Source organism: Neomonachus schauinslandi, chromosome 12, assembly GCF_002201575.2.
Source record: "Neomonachus schauinslandi chromosome 12, ASM220157v2, whole genome shotgun sequence".
Taxonomy (NCBI): Eukaryota; Metazoa; Chordata; class Mammalia; order Carnivora; family Phocidae; genus Neomonachus; species Neomonachus schauinslandi.
In genome coordinates, this window is record NC_058414.1 from 30,751,145 (window position 1) to 30,768,301 (window position 17,157).

A 17,157-nucleotide genomic window follows, 5' to 3' on the forward strand; every position below is an offset into this window, starting at 1 on the left:
CTTCACAACTGCACATCCTGGGCTCCACCCCAATCCCTAGAATTCTGCAGTGATGTGTGTGGTTGGTTTGAGAGCCACCATAATGTAGAAACACAAGAACCAGCAGGATCACATCCACAAAGAATGAAGACTGGTGGTTCAGCAGGACCCACTGTGAAAAGACATGTGCAATCGGAATTATTTACACTATTTAACCATTCTCACAAAAATTAATGGAAGTTTTTAAAGAAGTCTTTCAAATGCAGAAATAATCTTTAATATTCCAACTGGGAGATGATGTATTTACAAGCATTTTAGACAAGATGACTCCGGTCATGGGGCACCTGGGTGGCTCACTCGTTAAGCATCTACCTTCGGCTCAGGCCATGATCCCAGGGTCCTGGGATCGAGCCCTGCATCAGACGCCCTGCTCAGCAGGAAGCCTGCTTCTCCCTCTCCCACTCCCCCTGCTTGTGTTCCCTCTCTCACTGTGTCTCTCTCTGTCAAATAAATAAATAAAATCTTTAAAAAAAAAAAAAAGATGACTCCGGTCATATAAAAGTTTAGTTTTATTATAGCACTTTATGCAAACATTCAGTACTTTTTGCCACTTCTATAATCTTTCAGCAAGGCAGTAAGTTACAAATGAGAAAATATAAACAAAAACTATACAATTTATTAACAAAGTCTACTTTGAATTATTCTGTAAGTTTTATAATGCAATTAACACCAGTATTTTATTCCATTTGATAATGTTTCTTTTGGTTCCTTTAATTACAAAATCTGAAGACTCTGACCTTGGTGAAATAATCTTCGGTTGTGGCAGGAAATGTTAAACAGGTAATTCTACAGAGTTTTTCCAGTAAGCGCTCACTTTTAACTTTGATTAAATGCCATGTTTTAACACAAATATTAGAAAATATTTAACAGCTCCTATGGTCACAGTTCACTAGCGCTTTGCTCCTGCCTGGACACTGACCATGGAAAAATAGATGCCTTTCTGAGCCAGCAACTGTTGATGCGTGCCATGCTCCTTGACCTTGCCATTCTGAAACACCACTATTAAGTCTGCGTTCTGGATGGTAGACAGGCGGTGAGCGATCACGATGCAGGTGCGGCCTTCTCTGGCTTTGTCCAGGGCTTCTTGGACAACCTGATCAATAACCACATAAATTAATTCTGATAAAAACTGTCCTCTCCCTTCCTCCTCCATAATAAGGCCCACAATCTTCCAACAAGAGGTCCTTCCTTAATGACGGGATCAGTGAAATATCACAGAATTCACAAAGCAAAGAATTTGTCGTATTGGAAGATAAGGGAATCCTAGTCTGGATTAGTTCTGAGGCAGGAGTCATCTACTCTTGAAGTTATGACAATAAATAGAGTCTGTGCAATCATTTGAAGACATTTACTGGTGTGCCCACCCACACAACATCCTTCAGAGCCACCCTCCAGTCCAGCTCTACAGCAAATCCAGGGAGACTGAGCACAGGCTGAACACAGGCTCCTTGAATTTTGGGATTTTAGTAAAGAATTAATTTGTCTTTCAGATACCTGAATAGTCAACTTTTTCTCCAACTGAAAATGATTACTAATATTTATCTTAAGGTAGAGTCAGCTTTTATAGTGTATTAACCTCCCACTTCTTTAGAGTTGGAGATGCCACTGGTAGAAATGGGAAAGTGGCCTCCTGAACATGGCGTCTTTGGTCAATACAAACTGATCCAAGGCTATTTTTTGGAGCCTGAGTGCTCTAAGACTGATTTCCCTTATTTTGTCTTAGGTCTCCTGAATAACAGCTACAGAAAGTGTCCACATTCTGCGGAAAACTGATGTAAGTAACAACATATCTGGGCTGAATTTTGTTCTCTACTGTGGAAGACAGAAGCATTTAAGGACAACCAATTCAAGGGTGATGAATCCAATTTAAATGCTTACCTTTTCACTCTCTGTATCCAGAGCTGATGTAGCTTCATCCAAAAGCAAAATATGAGGCTGTCGAACAAGGGCACGAGCTATGGCGATGCGCTGCTTCTGGCCCCCAGAGAGCTGGGTTCCTTTGTCTCCTACTCTGGTGTTATATTTCTGTGAATAGGGTTTTGTTATTATGAAACAGAGAACTGGTAATCCTAAAAAAGAGTTTGCTCACAGAAAATAGGATGACTACGTCCATAAACAGACAAATTTTGGTTCAGAAGCTACGAATGGTCTCATAGAGGCTTAAACATCAAAAATGTAGCTCTAAATGGCAGGTCTGATCTCTCTTCTTGAAAATAGACATTTGGGGGGGCACCCAGGTGGCTCAGTCCATTAAGCATCTGCCTTCAGCTCAGGTCATGATCCTGGTGTCCTGGGATCGAGCCCCATGTTGGGCTCCCTGCTCAGGGGGGAGTCTGCTTGTCCCTCTCCCTCTGCTCCTGCTCCTGCTGGTGCTCTCACGTGTACTCTCTTTCTCTCTCTCTCTCTCTCAAATAAATAAAAATCTTTAAAAAAAATTTTTTTTTAAATAAAATAAACATTTTGGTCTGAGAGCTGTGTTTTAGCGTAAACAAGTCAGTATCTTTATGAGGAAGAATACTGTTACAATGTTAGTCTCTTCCAGTCTTCTGGTTTCATTATATTTGGGACAAGTTTGGTTCGAGGAAGGAAATCGGACTTAAACGGGCTATGCAATAAATGAAGCTCATTTTACTTACAACCAGCAGGTGGTGCTCTCTATACTGAAGTCAGGAAGGGAAGCCATTTCTTGGGATGCTAGCTAGCCTTCGGATATCTGTTTTTATAAATCTCTAAGACTTCAAAAATTTTAATGGATGCTAAGGAATTCCATCTTGATATCTAACTTTAAAAGCTAAAATCTCCTTTTTTAATTTTTTGATTTTAGAGTTCTCCCAAAGTTCTTCACATATTGTGTCCCACAGTAGATAATTGTCATTAACTACTCAATAGGATGACAGGGACAGGAGTTAAAAGGATATGAAGGGGAGAGCAGGAACAAGACGTGACAGCAGGTGTAACCTAGAGAACAATACTATCATCATTTTCAGCCCCTTGCCAGGCTGGAATTTTAGTCAAATCATGGGCTCTGATTCTGACCCCCGGAGTTTCACTTAAAAATTTATGTTCTATATATAGGATTGCCTATTTTTATTGGCTGTATCTGGTTGCCCTAGTTCAATAGCAGTCAGACTGAGATCTGCACTTGCAGGTGGAGTCCCAGGACCCCAGGGCCGCAGGTGCCTCAGGAGGCAGGAGCACTGTGTGTCCCATGTGAGGGCAGGGGTTCCCAGGCTGCACTGAGACCATATGATCCTCTTGCAGCAGGTAAAGGCAGGGCTGTAACCCTGAAGGAAGTCAGTAACCAGAATAGCTTCCTGCAGGGTGAGCTAAATTCTAGTAGGAATCGCTCAGGTAAAGAAGGTGGGTCCTTGGTCAGAAAACAGGGCTCAAGACTGGGAGCCCAGAAAGGCTGGGTCCCTGTGGCAGACAAATGAATGCCAGAGGGGCAAGGTATATTTAATAAGCAAGTTAATATTTACTCTCTGTGTTTGTCTTTGTTAACCCCTAGCCCAGTGGTGCTCACACTGCAGCCTGGTATCTGGGCTGTTAAAACACAGATTGCTAGACTCTACCTCCAACGTTTTTGATCCAGCAGGTTCTAATGTGATGGTTCAGGCCCATACTTTGAGATCATTAGTAAAGGGATTGAAGCTTTATCTTTCAAGTTTTCTAGCCTTGGGAAAGACTGATTATCCACAGCTGGGCAAGAAGGTTAAATGGAGGGGAAAGGAACAATTCCTCCTCCTGGGGGTCTATGATGTGGTGGCAACAGTTATCAGAAGAAGAGCCTCAAGAAAAGGAAGTTTGGGAAAGAGTTAGGGCCAGCTGGTATCGCCATCCTTCCCCATAAGGAAATTGCCTTCCCTGCTGGTTTGAGGCTACTGAACTTTATTTTTGAGGAGTGTTTCCTTATTATAAAGAAACTAACTGGTGATAATGGGAGGGCGTATAGACAAGCCAGGTCAAGGTGACTTCAAAATGCAGCACCTAAGGGGCTTAAGAGAGGGCAAGAGGTTCCTTTTATCTAATTTCCCAGGAAGAATTTGGGGGCATCATGGACAACAGCTCAGGGAGCCCCAAGGAAGGTTTTGAGAATCAGCCCTATAAGCAGAGCTTGGGGGCCACGAAATGTGCAATGATGAGAGATTACGTAATACCACACTCACTCCAAGGGCTCAGCTCTATTGAGGGAGAGCCTTCTTTCTGACATGGGTTCAGTTCCCCAGCCTGGCCCGACTCCACAGAGGTAGGTTTGCAGCTTGGGAGAGAGCAGCAAGGAGGCAGAAGGAAGGTCAGGAGAGAAATGGGCGTGGAGGGGCTGGTGCCTGCTTCTGTGGGTGCTGTACTTAGGCTCGGAGGGAAAGGCTTCCTCCAAATATGCACTCTTTGGTCAGGCTTGCTCACAGGGGGAGCCAGTCGGGTGATCATGCAAACACAGTATCAAATGGGGATAGGAAGTACAGCAAGATGTTGTATACAGGTATGTATTTCGGTTGCTTACTTCTCTTCACCTTTGGGAAACCAGCCCTTTAGAAATCAAAGTGCAGGCCAGGGAGGTTGCCACAGGCTCTTGGGTTCCTAAATTGGAGGAAGACTTACATCAGGGAGTGTCTCGATGAAGGGGTGTATGTTGGCCTCCTTGGCCGCCCGCACGATCTCTTCCTGTGACACGACCCGGCTGTTGTCTCCGTAGGCAATGTTCTCTGCAATGCTGCAGTCGAACAGGATGGGCTCCTGGGACACAATGCCCAGGTGTGCGCGGAGCCATTGGACATTCAGGTGTTTTATCTCTTTGCCATCAATTAGCTGAAAACGAGAGTACATAGGTAACTTCAGGACCAGCACATTTTTAATTAAGCAAAATCAGTATCGTTATCTCGTACACTAAAATTGTCAAGTTACCATGGGACGATATTTTTGTTGGTCTGTTGAGTTTGGGTTGTCAAAGTCAACTGAACAAGGTCATAACTGTATGCTCTGATGAACTGTCATGCTCATTCTGTTTTAACCCTGGTTTCCGATATATGCATGTGGTAATCAGGATAATGCCCCCACCCCCAAGATATCCATATTCTAATCCATGAAACCTCTGAATGCTACATCCCATGGCAAAGGGAGTTAAGGTATAAGGTTGCTCATCAGCTGATCTCAAAATAAGATGATCTTGGATGATCCAGGTGGGCCCAGTGTAATCATGAGGGTCCTTCACTGTGCAAGAGAGAGGCAGGACAGTATCAGAGCGGTGCAATATGACCAAGACTCAATTAGTCATTGTTGGCTTTGAAGCCATTCTTGGCTTCAAGGAAGGGGCCAGGAGCTAGAGGAAGAAAACGGTCCCCTAGAGCCTGCAGAAGGAACACCGCCCTGGTGGCACTTTAATGTTAGCCTGGTGAAATCCATTCTAGACATCTGACTTCCAGAATTTGTAAGATAATAAGTTTGTACGGCTTTATACCATGAAATTTGTCGGCATCCTTCTTACATATCAGTTTTTCACAAGAAAAGTAGCTGAGATTAGACTGGAAATCAGTAACTACTGTGAGCACATAATAGGTTTGCAGGTCAGGTTTCTAAGAATCAGGTTTTGGACGAATGGGATGCAGCAGTTAAATGGAAAAGAAGTGTGGGAAGGTGGCGCCTGTATCTCCATGTAGTTGTTGATCTTGGGGAAATGAATTAATTTCTCTGACAGCTTCTTTGCGGGTAAAATGGGAATTATGATAATTATTCCTAAACTCATAGAACTGAGGCCTGCATGAGATCACGTCTAGACCCCACTGAGCACAGTGCTGGGCACTACGTATGTGCTCCAAGACTGCCAGAGATTGGTAACTCTGTGTCGCTGTCATTAAAACTACAGTGGCTGGACGCAGGCTGGGCGGCCGAAATGATGGACAGACATCTACAATGTTGGGCCAACGGAATAGGAGGGAGAAGCTGCCTCTTCTCTAATGACCTGGCTCCTGGGGTTACCCTGCAGGAGCCTGGAGAGTGCTCCTTCTAGCCTTGCTCGGATGCACATAAGTCTGCCCAAAAGATCTACTTTGCAAGAGAACTGGTATTCAAGGGAGAGAGCTATTCATCCCCTCTGAAGAAGCAAGTGACTCAGCTTCAGGCTTTTCCCATAGTGCTGGTGAGTGTCTACCGTGCTATATATACTCTCTGGATCCCATGTGCCCAGCTGGGTGTCCCTGGGAGACAGCTAGCCAGGGGTAAGGTACAGTCTTTGCCGCAGGAACATAGCTTCTGTTTGTAAAGCTGGTAAGTGCAGGGATAGGAAACACAGTCACGACCTTATTAGTACCCAGCCCAGTTGCCATGGAGACTCTTTCAGCATCTATGTTCTAGGCTTCCTTACAGTGTTAAGTGAAGGTGGGAAGTAGAGGGTGGAGAGAGGCAGTAAAAACCATACAAGAATGTGGCAAAACAGCAGATCTTGTGAGGTGGAACACTGTACTTGAGAAATGGAAAGCTCAGGGAAGGAGTAGCATAATTTTCTCCAAGCTTATGCTCCTGGGAGGAAAACAGACACTGCCTAACTAATATGATTAGACAAATGTGAAGGATCCCATCAAGTTTTAATGAGTTTCTCTATCACGCTGAATACAGTAACACTCTTGGCCCTCCTCATGCCCACATAATGCACTGGAATTGCAAATACTTAAAGCCTGTGCTACCTGAAGCATCCTTTCTGTAGAGAAAACACGTTTAGAAGCCTAAATGTAAAAGACACCAATGCAGAGCTTCTTTGGCTGAGGCATGGGTGATGGTCTGAGGGAAGACCAAGGATATTTGGGGAATTGGTGAACACTGTTCAAAAGATACTGACCTAAATAAAACTTAACCAGAAAAGTAAACACCTTGGTAATAATAAGGTAAAACCAGGTTAAATGACTAGCTATCTCTATCCTAGATCGTTAAATGCACTGCTGCCTTCATTAGCACAATCAAATGTTAAAAATATGTATTATTCTGCTCTACGTATTTACTCTGAAATCATGATTACAGATAAATTATTGAGCACTGACTACATTATAGGTCCAGTGATAAGCATGTCTCATGCATTCTCTTGTTTAATCTTCACAACAACTCTAGTGAGGTAGCTGTGTCTTTTCTTGTTTTCTTAAGATTTATTTATTTATTTTAGAGGGTGCCTGGGTGGCTCAGTCGGTTAAGCGTCTGCCTTCAGCTCAGGTCATGATCCCGGGGTCCTGGGATCGAGTCCCACATCGGGCTCCCTGCTCGGCAGGAGGCCTGCTTCTCCCTCTCCCACTCCCCCTGCTTGTGTTCCTGCTCTCACTATCTCTCTCTCTGTCAAATAAATAAATAAAAATCTAAAAAAAAAAAAATTTATTTATTTATTTTAGAGAGCGAGAGTGTGTGTGGTGAGTGGGGGGGAGGGGCAGAGGGAGAGAAACCCAAGCAGACTCCCTGCTAAGCGACCCTGGGGCTCCATCTCACGACCCATGAGATCCTGACCTGAACTCTGAAACCAAGAGTCAGACGCTTAACGGACTGAGCCACCCAGGCGTCCCTGGGGTAGGTGTGGTTTTAATCTCCATTTTACAGATTCAAAAATGAGCAAAGTTAAGTAACTTACACAAGATCACACAGTAACCAGGGGAGCGAGGATTGAATTTATACAGTATAGGTTGGGTTTTGGTAACACAAGTGCCTTATAATTGAAAAATACTCTCTGTCCTCCCTCACAGAGGAATGCCCCATGTTAGCTCAGGGGCCCACCCGGTAATACCCAGACTATGACGACAGGACTTCTGCATGTGATAGACTGGAGGGGAGAAAGGAAAGGTCGGGGAAGACTTAGATCAGAGGCGATTTAACAGGAAGGTAATGAAGTTTGGCTTCAAGGGTCCTGAACTGCAGGTAACTGCTGACAGCTGAACTGTGTTCCAGGGGAGGGAGGCCAGGCTGACGTCAGGGTGCTCTTCCAGGTGAGTATTTATGTATCAGCCTAAAAAGGAAAGGGACCTGAGGGACACTGGGGTGGCTCAGTCGGCTAAGCATCTGCCTTTGGCTCAGGTCATGATCCCAGGGTCCAGGCTCCTTGCTCAGTGGGGAGTCTGCTTCTCCCTCTCCCCCAACTCATGCTCTCTCTTGTGCTCACTCTCTCTCACTCAAATAAATAAATATATAAATGAGAAAAGGGACCTGAATCTTTAAGGTTTCAATATTTTGTTGTGATTTGTTTTGTTAGAAGTAAATATTCACTTTTGTGCCTAATTTTACATTCGTAATTTTGTATTTTTTTAAGTAGAGTCCCTAGAAATGTATAACCTGCAGGCCCCACAAAACTTGGAATGCCCCCTCTGTACAACTCAGCAGCTTCACTTTTCAAGACTCTCCACAATTTAACCTACACCTTTCAAATTTATCAGTTCCGTGGTTCTCAAACGATGGCTGGCATCAGAATCCATCTAGGAAAATTGTAAAAATTAACAGGCCAGATCCTGACAGAGTGGAATGAGCCAGGGTGGCTGTGTTCTTTAGTCGTTCCAAGAACCACAGCTCCAGTCAGTATGTCTCAAAGTATCATTCAAGGCCCACTGATGGTCATGAGGACGTCCTGACCTCAGGGTCCCATCTTTCTTCAGTTACTATGAGCGATCATGCTCAGATCCACACTCAGTTTTACATGGCAACAAGAACTAATTACTAGTCACCTACTAACCGGGTTATTAAGGGGTACTAATTGATATTCATAAAAAAGCTTGGCACATTTACTCGTGCTTCTTTTTTTTTTTTTTTTAAAGATTTTATTTATTTATTTGACAGAGAGAGAGATAGCGAGAGCAGGAACACAAGCAGGGGGAGTGGGAGAGGGAGAAGCAGGCTCCCCGCTGAGCAGGGAGCCCGATGCGGGGCTCGATCCCAGGACCCTGGGATCATGACCTGAGCCGAAGGCAGACGCTTAACGACTGAGCCACCCAGGTGCCCTTTACTCGTGCTTCTTAAGGACACTTCGCTAAGAATGCTGGCTGCTATGACCACTTGGTAGTACTTCAAAGCTCTAGCACAAATAAATGTACAGGAGCAGATAACAGTGTTCCTACAATAGACAAGGACACGTTGTTTTCCTTGCGTTTTCAGTACTGTCTTGAGACGGTTATTGCCCTGTGCACTCCGCATTCATTTCCATATTCTTCTCTGTCTACCCTTCCATATACGAAGGGAGTGGAAGGCTAAAGACTATTTCCCAGATTCCCTTCTGGTTCTGGAAGTAACCGTGGTTCTACCAGTGAGATGCACTGTGCAAAATCTGGAAGGCATAGGCTGATTCTCTTTAGTAGCAGTGCTAAACTAACACATGTGACTATGGGTGCAGTGGGGAGGTCATGAGATTTTTTTTTTTTTTTTGCTCTTCCTAAATAGGTTATAATTTAAAAGTTTAAGAATCACAACTCCCATTAAATCTGCTATTTCAGCCAAAATAGGCTATAAGGACATTGGGAGCAAATCAACTATCAACCACAGCTCACATTATCTTTCTTTTTTTTTTTCCCCACTTCAAATTTATTTATTTTTTTTAGTATTTATTTTTTAAATTTTTTTTTTTTTTTTTTATTCATGAGAGACAGAGCGAGAGAGAAAGGCAGAGGGAGAAGCAGGCTCCCAAGGAGCAGGTAGCCCGATGCAGGGCTCGATCCCAGGACCCTGAGATCATGACCTGAGCCGAAGGCAGACGCTTAACCATCTGAGCCACCCAGGCGCCCCTATTTTTTAAATTTTTAAGAATTTTTAAAAAATTTAAATTCAAGGGGCGCCTGGGTGGCTCACTCGTTAGCGTCTGCCTTTGGCTCAGGTCATGATCTCAGGGTCCTGGGATCGAGCCCTACATCGGGCTCCCTGCTTCTCCCTCTCCCACTCCCCCTGCTTGTGTTCCCTCTCTCACTGCCTCTCTCTGTCAAATAAATAAATAAAATATTTTTAAAAAAAATTTAAATTCAATTAATTAACATATAATGTATTATTGGTTTCAGAGGTAGAGGTCAGTGATTCATCAGTCTTATATAATACCCAGTGCTCATTATATCACATGTCCTCCTTAATGCCCACCACTCAGTTACCCCATCCCCCCACCCACCTCCTCTCCAGCAACCCTCAGTTTGTCTCTTGCATCAAATGACATCCTCCTGACTGCTCACTCTTTCACTCTGAGGCAACCAGCTCTACTTATCCCTTAAGAGACAGCTCTAGGCCTATCTTCTTTTATGTAACTCATGGAAGTATATGCCCCATCTCTTCAGGTAAAGTCTTGGAGTGCAGACATCATAACCTATAATTCATTAGAGCTCAACATTTAATACAATGCTTACTCAACATCTGTGAAGGGCCATAATCAGTGTCTGAGAGCTAACATTTCCTTCTGCAATTACTTCTTTTGTCTCTTCTTTAGAGTCCTCTGTTCAAACTTTAACAGCACAACTGAAGCATAAAATCAGAATTCACAGAAAATATAAAATAAGAAAGTAAAAATAAGCGATAAAACTTATGTAGCTGTTAAGAAACAGACTGAACAGAATACAATAAAGAAATATTTATGACTAAGCATGACTGAATTTAAAAAGAGACCTGGACTATAGGTTGAAAGCTCTATTTTCATGACAGTCATTAATGCAAGTGGGGCCCATATGGAGCTGGGGCATCAATATGACTACAGAAGAGGTGTCCATTCTGTTTGCCCATGACATTCTAGTAGTTAATTTTTTTTTTTATTAGAAAGGGAAGCGTGGGGAGGGGCGGAGGGAGAGCGAGAGAGAGAATCTTAAGCAGGCTTCATGCCCAGCACGGAGCCCAATGTGGGGCTTGATCTCATGACCCTGAGATCATGACCTGCCCCGAAATCAAGACTCAGGACATTTAACCAACTCAGCCACCCAGGCCCCCTTGTCGTTAAATATTTTTAATAGCACCTCTGAGTACAACCAATAACTACATAACTACATAATAAAAATTTCTTCTGTTCCTTCCTAATTTGATTCTTTTCCTATTTTCCCTTGTAGCCATTTAAAATTTCACCACTCCCTTCATGACTCCTATCTCATCTCAGGACCTAAGATAGTCCCTGACAGGCACGCAGTAAATGTTTGTTGAATGTTTAACAAATATACGTGACCCTTCATTTATTCTTTTAGTTCATGAAAGGAAAGGGAATCCCTCTATATTCTTTATCTGCTCCCTAAATTTGTTGATCTTGCTTTTTTTTTTTTCCTTAGAAGGTGTTTCAAAACCCTCTCTCAATGATTTTATCTCATCCTCAGCCATAAAAATGTTCCAGATTTCGCCCTCCTGAACCTCTCCCCTGGACTCTGCCTCCCCACTCACACTGCTGTTCTTGATAGTCATTCTTTCACCTTTGATTTTCTAGATAGTCTGCACTCAATCTCCACTTCCCCTTCCTGCCGTGCCTCAGCCATACTAAACTCATTCCCACCACCACCCCACTTCACTGAGAATACTTTAAAATGTCACAAGTAGCCCATTCCTTGCCAAATTCTATCATGTCTTTTCAGGCTTCATCTTTCTACCTGTCCACAGCATCTGTCATTGCTGACTACCCTCTCCTTCTTGAAACATTCCCCATCCTTGGCTCCCACCTTACTTGTCTCTCTTAGCACCTCTCCCCCTCCTCTATCTTTCTGGCTACTTACATTTTTTGCTAGATCTTCCCATGTAAGCAGGAACCTAGCCAAGGGAAGGGAGAGGGGTGATAAAAAGGCTGCTCGTGAAGGAGGGTGGAGGGGCAGTTTGAGAGAGGCTGGAGAAGCTGCCTGGGAAAGACACAGCTTGGAGTCCATAGGTAGGATGTCAGACTTTAAGTGAGACTGTTGTTTAAAGGTTGGGAAAACTATGGCTTAGAGTCAAGAATTAAATACATTAAATATAATTAGATGATGAAAAAGTTAAAATGAGGTAAGAAATCGTGCTCACCACTGTACCAGCCAAGGGGTCATAGAACCGCTCCAGGAGCTGGACCACCGTGCTCTTCCCACAGCCGCTGCTACCCACCAGAGCCAGCGTCTGGCCCTTCTTCACCTCGAGGCTCAGCCCCTGAAGCACGGGGACGTCTGGCCGAGTGGGATAGTTGAACACGACTTCATTAAATGTCACGTTTCCTTCCAACGTATTCTAAGATCAGAACAGTAACAAAAAGATGATTATTGTAATCCCGAAAACTCACTGTACAGAGAACCCCCTCTACCACTAGGTATCCAAAGACAGTGAACTTTCATCACAATTAGGCTGCATTTGGAACTGCTGGAATGCAATCCATAAGATCTAAAAGAGTCAGTGTTTTTATAGCATGTATTGTTAATACAACACAGATAATGCTAACTCAAATATGTTCCCCAAGAATACAGTAACCTTCACATAATAAAACCTGATAAACAGGATTTGCTTATAAATTGGGCAGTATTACCTATCTCCTTAGTAGCCTTGTTATACAAAAGTACTGGATGTTAACATACATGATTAGCATTTATTAAAATGACCTCGTGATCTAGGAGGTTTCTTTTCATTCCCAGCAGATTAAAAAACCCCACAGATTTTATTAAATTTCCTCTTAGAATACTTCCACTCATCCGTTAGGAATGTATCTTATCGTCAAAACATCAAACTCACAGGCTGGAGGCCTCCTGTGCTGTAGCTGTCAATCAGAGGGGTTTTTTCAATGATCATGATGACGTGGGCTGCTGAGACTTTGGCTTTGGCGTAGTCAGGAGCAAATGAACTGACCTGCCCCACTGCCATGGCACCAAAGACGATAGCTGAGAATACCCTGCAAAAACACAGACAAAGCATGTGCAGAATTAGGAGCATAATGCTAGACAGCTGACAGTTCCACAACCACAGGGCATTGCCTCACACAACGGAAAACAGAAGTTAAAAAATAAAACAAACCGTTGTCCTCATACAGTTCACGTCAGTGTAATACATTGTAAAATGGCCCCATTTTTCATCTGTTTCTCCCTCCTCGCCTTCTCGTAATGTGACTTGGCAGTTCCTCTGTTTAAGAAGGGGAATTCGTTTTCCTAGCCTTTGAATCTGGCTTGCTGTGGCCAACAGGATGTGGTGGGAGTGACTGATGCCAGTTTGAAGCCTGTGACTCGGGAGGCTTTGTGTGCCTTCGCTCTCCAGCACCACCACAAGCCCAGCTAGCCTGCTAGAGGACAAGGCACAGATGGAGGCAAGCTGTGTGAGCTCCAGCCAACTGGCTTGTAGTCCATTGCACACACGAGTGAGCCTAGTAAAGATCTGCTGTGTCCAACCCAGCGCAGCAGAACTGCCCAGGTGACTCACAGACTTGTGGGCAAATATGAATGTTTATTATTGTGTGTCACTGGGGCTTCGTGTTGGTTGTTATGCAGTGTGATTGTGACAGTCAATAATGGATGGGGGCATTTGCGACAACATGGACAGATGTAGAGGATATTAAGCTAAGTGGAATAAGTCAGATTGAAAAAGACAAATGCGGGGCGCCTGGGTGGCTCAGATGGTTAAGTGTCTGCCTTCAGCTCAGGTGGTGGTCTCAGGGTCCTGGGATTGAGCCCCGCATCAGGCTCCCTGCTCAGCAGGAAGCCTGCTTCTCCCTCTGCCTCTACTGCTCCCCCTGATTGTACTCTCTTGCTGTTCTGTCGAATAAATAAATAAAATCTTAAAAAAAAGACAAATGCCATATGAATTCACTCATGTCGAATCTAAAAATATAAATGAATAAACGAAGAGCAGAATCAGACCTATAAATCAGAGAACAAACTGATGGTTGCCAGAGGGGAAGGGGGTAGGAGTGGGTGAGCAAAATGGGTGAAGGGGAGTGGGAGAGACAGGCTTCCAGTTAGGGAATGAATAAATCATGAGAATAAAAGGTACAGCATAGGGAATCCAGTCAATGATATTATAATAGCCTTGTATGATAAGGAATGGTAGTTGAACTTGTGGTGAACATATCATAATGTATAGAGAAGCTGAATCACTATGTTGCACACCTGAAACTAATGCAACATTGTGTGTCAACTATTAAAAAAAATACAGATATGGGCAGTGGTGCTGAAATTACCTGGGGTTCTTAGGAAACATGGGAGCTGTACAGCAAAGAGTGAGCTCCTTAGAGAGACAGGTATCATGCTCCTCGCAAGACAAAAATCATGCTCCATGCAATCCACATGCTTAACCTATGACATGAGAATCATAGCAGCTTAAAGCTGGGAAGGACTCTACAGGGTATCAAGTCCAGTTCTCAATGTTTGTTCCCTAGGCAACTTCCCCTAAGTCGGCTTCCATCCTTTGTTTTAGGAAGTAGCAAGTTTGATTAAGTCTATTATTAACAAGTTCTTTTTCAAATGGAAGAAAAGTGTACATCCTTTTGCATAATCCAGCCCTTATCTGGAATATTGTCAAAAAGGCCCTTTGCTTCTTTGGTAAATCCTTTCCCTCTCAACATTCCAGTTGCTCTCCTCTGGACACATTTCTCAATATGCCTTTTTATTATTTTATATATATATATATATTTTTATAAAGATTTTTATTTATTTATTTGAGAGAGAGAGAATGAGAGACAGAGAGCATGAGAGGGAGGAGCGTCAGAGGGAGAAGCAGATTCCCTGCCGAGCAGGGAGCCCGATGCGGGACTCGATCCTGGGACTCCAGGATCATGACCTGAGCCGAAGGCAGTCGCTTAACCAACTGAGCCACCCAGGCGCCCCTATTATTTTATTTTTAATATTCTTTTTCCTTTCCAAGTTTTTATTTAAAATCCAGGTAGTTAACATAACACTCCCGAACAACACTCGGTGCTCATCGGGACAAGTGAGCTCCTTAATCCCCATCATCAAATTCACCCATTCCCTCCCCCCCACCTCCCCTCAGGCAACCACCAGTTTGTTCTCTGTAGTTAAGAGTGTTTCTTGGGGGGCGCCTGGGTGGCTCAGTCGTTAAGCGTCTGCCTTCGGCTCAGGTCATGATCCCAGGGTCCTGGGATCGAGCCCTACATCGGTGCCCCTGCTCCACGGGAAGCCTGCTTCTGTTCCCTCTCTGGCTGTCTCTCTCTCTCTGTCAAATAAATAAAATCTTTTTAAAAAAAAGAGTGTTTCTTGGTTTGCCTTTCTTTTTTACCCCCCCTATGTTCATTTGTTTTGCTTCTTAAATTCCACAGATGAGTGAAGTCATATGGTATTTGTCTTTCTCTGACTTTTTTCTTCGCTTAACATTTTACTGTCCGGCTCCATCCATGTCATTGCAAATGGCAAGATTTCATTCTTTTTTATGGCTGAGTAATATTGCGTTGTGTGTGTGTGTGTACAGTGGGCCTGGAACTAACATAGTGCTTGGTAACCCTCCCAGAAGAATACTGTGAGCCCATCACATCCTCTCCTCTGGACTCTAGAAAATTATACAAATGGTTAATCTCCAACTTGTCATCATTTACTCTTGTGAGATCTTTTAAAAATGGACTACTCTTCAGACAGGTCTATCCTTTCCTTCACTTGGAAGATTGATTTTCTCAATCTAAATGCCCATGTGTCAGCAACTTTCATCAGTTCAATGCCTTACCTTGAAGTAAAGCAATATATCAGATAATTATCTAATCGAAGCCCCAATGACAATGATGCCTAGTTTTGATCTTTTGGTCCAAGTCATAAATAGTTCGTTGCATATCATTTGTCAGACAGAGGTATTAGGTAGAAATTTTAAATCCTCTGTTGAGGTCGTCCTGAGCAAACTATAATGCATGCACAAGCAAATGTCTCAATAGAATGGAAACATTACACTAACACCTTAGATTAGCCAGGCTGAGATGATTCTGGTTTAAATGTAAAACTGTATTACCACTAATGATGGTATGCTATCAAAGGGCAGAGTCTCACCCACCACAAAACCTAGATGCTCAGAAAGGTTATACATACTTTTCACTACCCAACTGCACATTTGAGTACTTCAGAAGTATAATTAAGTTCAGGTCTGTCTTCCCCTGACTGAAGTACAATTTTTTGCATTCATAGCAAGGGAACAGAAATCCCAGTCTAGCTTTTCCTTTGTCATTTCTGAATTTCGTCAGCTCTTATCTTCTAATTGCTCTTCTTGTATCAAGGAAAGCGAATTTATCCTAGAACCTCCCAGGGCTTGCAGAACTCAGTGTCCCACACCTGTTCTTTAGCTGCTCTGTTCAGAGACTTCTTTAAAAAGAGCCAGGCCCTTGGGCAGGGTTAGGCTTCTTCCCAAATGCCAAAACCTCCTGGAAACCCCTCACTGATTCACTACCCCACCGAGCCACAGATTCAGAAAGGCCAAATGTATGAGTCAGCACTGGGGAGAGGGGCAGTCATTGATTCCGCAAAAGAAATGGGGTACTTCCGTGATAATACACAGAGACTCAGGCAAAATTCCACCTTCTGATTCACCAAAATCTCTTTATGAAGCTTTACAGTAAGGTTTTCTATCCAGGCATGAAGCATGTTCACCTCAGTTTTATTTCTAGAGTTCAACTGCCAATATTAACCCAGTACTTACAACAGAACATCTGGAAAGTTCATTAATCTATTTGCCACCAGGTAGGCACCAAACCGGAAGCAGCCAGCATAGGAAAAATACATCATTGCCTGGGTGATGGAAAATGAGATCCCGAAGATGTGCGCTTTCCTCAAAGAGTTTCTGAAAAGGAGACGTTAATGAAACTTACCTGACTTTCATTGCTCAACCCTTAAAACATAACATTTGCTAGATCAGCAGTGGGGTGTGGCAGACAAAAATGGGTTCAGTTTCCAAAAAAGTTAACTTTGGTCCTCACTTTCCTACTTGTGAAAATTTAGGAAACTTCCTAATAGAGGATTAACTACACCTCAAAGTGTTGAGGTGAAGTTAAAATAAGCCAAGGAAAACATGAAGAGCCTGCTAGGGGTTCATAAATGGAAGTTCCTTCCCTTTCCCCCCACTTTGCACATACAAAATATATGCACTCTAGAGTCAACGTTCATTCAACACACATTTACCTAACACCTACAAGCTGCAGGGACCATGCTTAGTGACACAGAGCAATCACTCATATTCTTGCCTTTGGGGACCCACCAGTCAAGTCGCCTGTAATTATGCAGTGAAGGTACC

General features: G+C 43.4%; 1 protein-coding gene across 1 annotated transcript in view; it reads right to left on the reverse strand.

The window, feature by feature from the left end:
• Positions 1–530: 530 nt before the first annotated feature.
• The window catches only part of ABCB1 (ATP binding cassette subfamily B member 1), a 115,383-nt gene continuing 98,756 nt past the window's right edge, over positions 531–17,157 (reverse strand). The window contains exons 23-28 of the mRNA XM_021689632.1: positions 16,567–16,707; positions 12,682–12,838; positions 11,989–12,186; positions 4,639–4,845; positions 1,918–2,064; positions 531–1,132 (exon numbers count right to left, since the gene is read on the reverse strand). Of these exons, the coding sequence (XP_021545307.1) occupies positions 929–1,132; positions 1,918–2,064; positions 4,639–4,845; positions 11,989–12,186; positions 12,682–12,838; positions 16,567–16,707 (1,054 nt within the window). The 3' untranslated portion in view covers positions 531–928. The remainder of the gene's footprint in view (positions 1,133–1,917; positions 2,065–4,638; positions 4,846–11,988; positions 12,187–12,681; positions 12,839–16,566; positions 16,708–17,157) is intronic.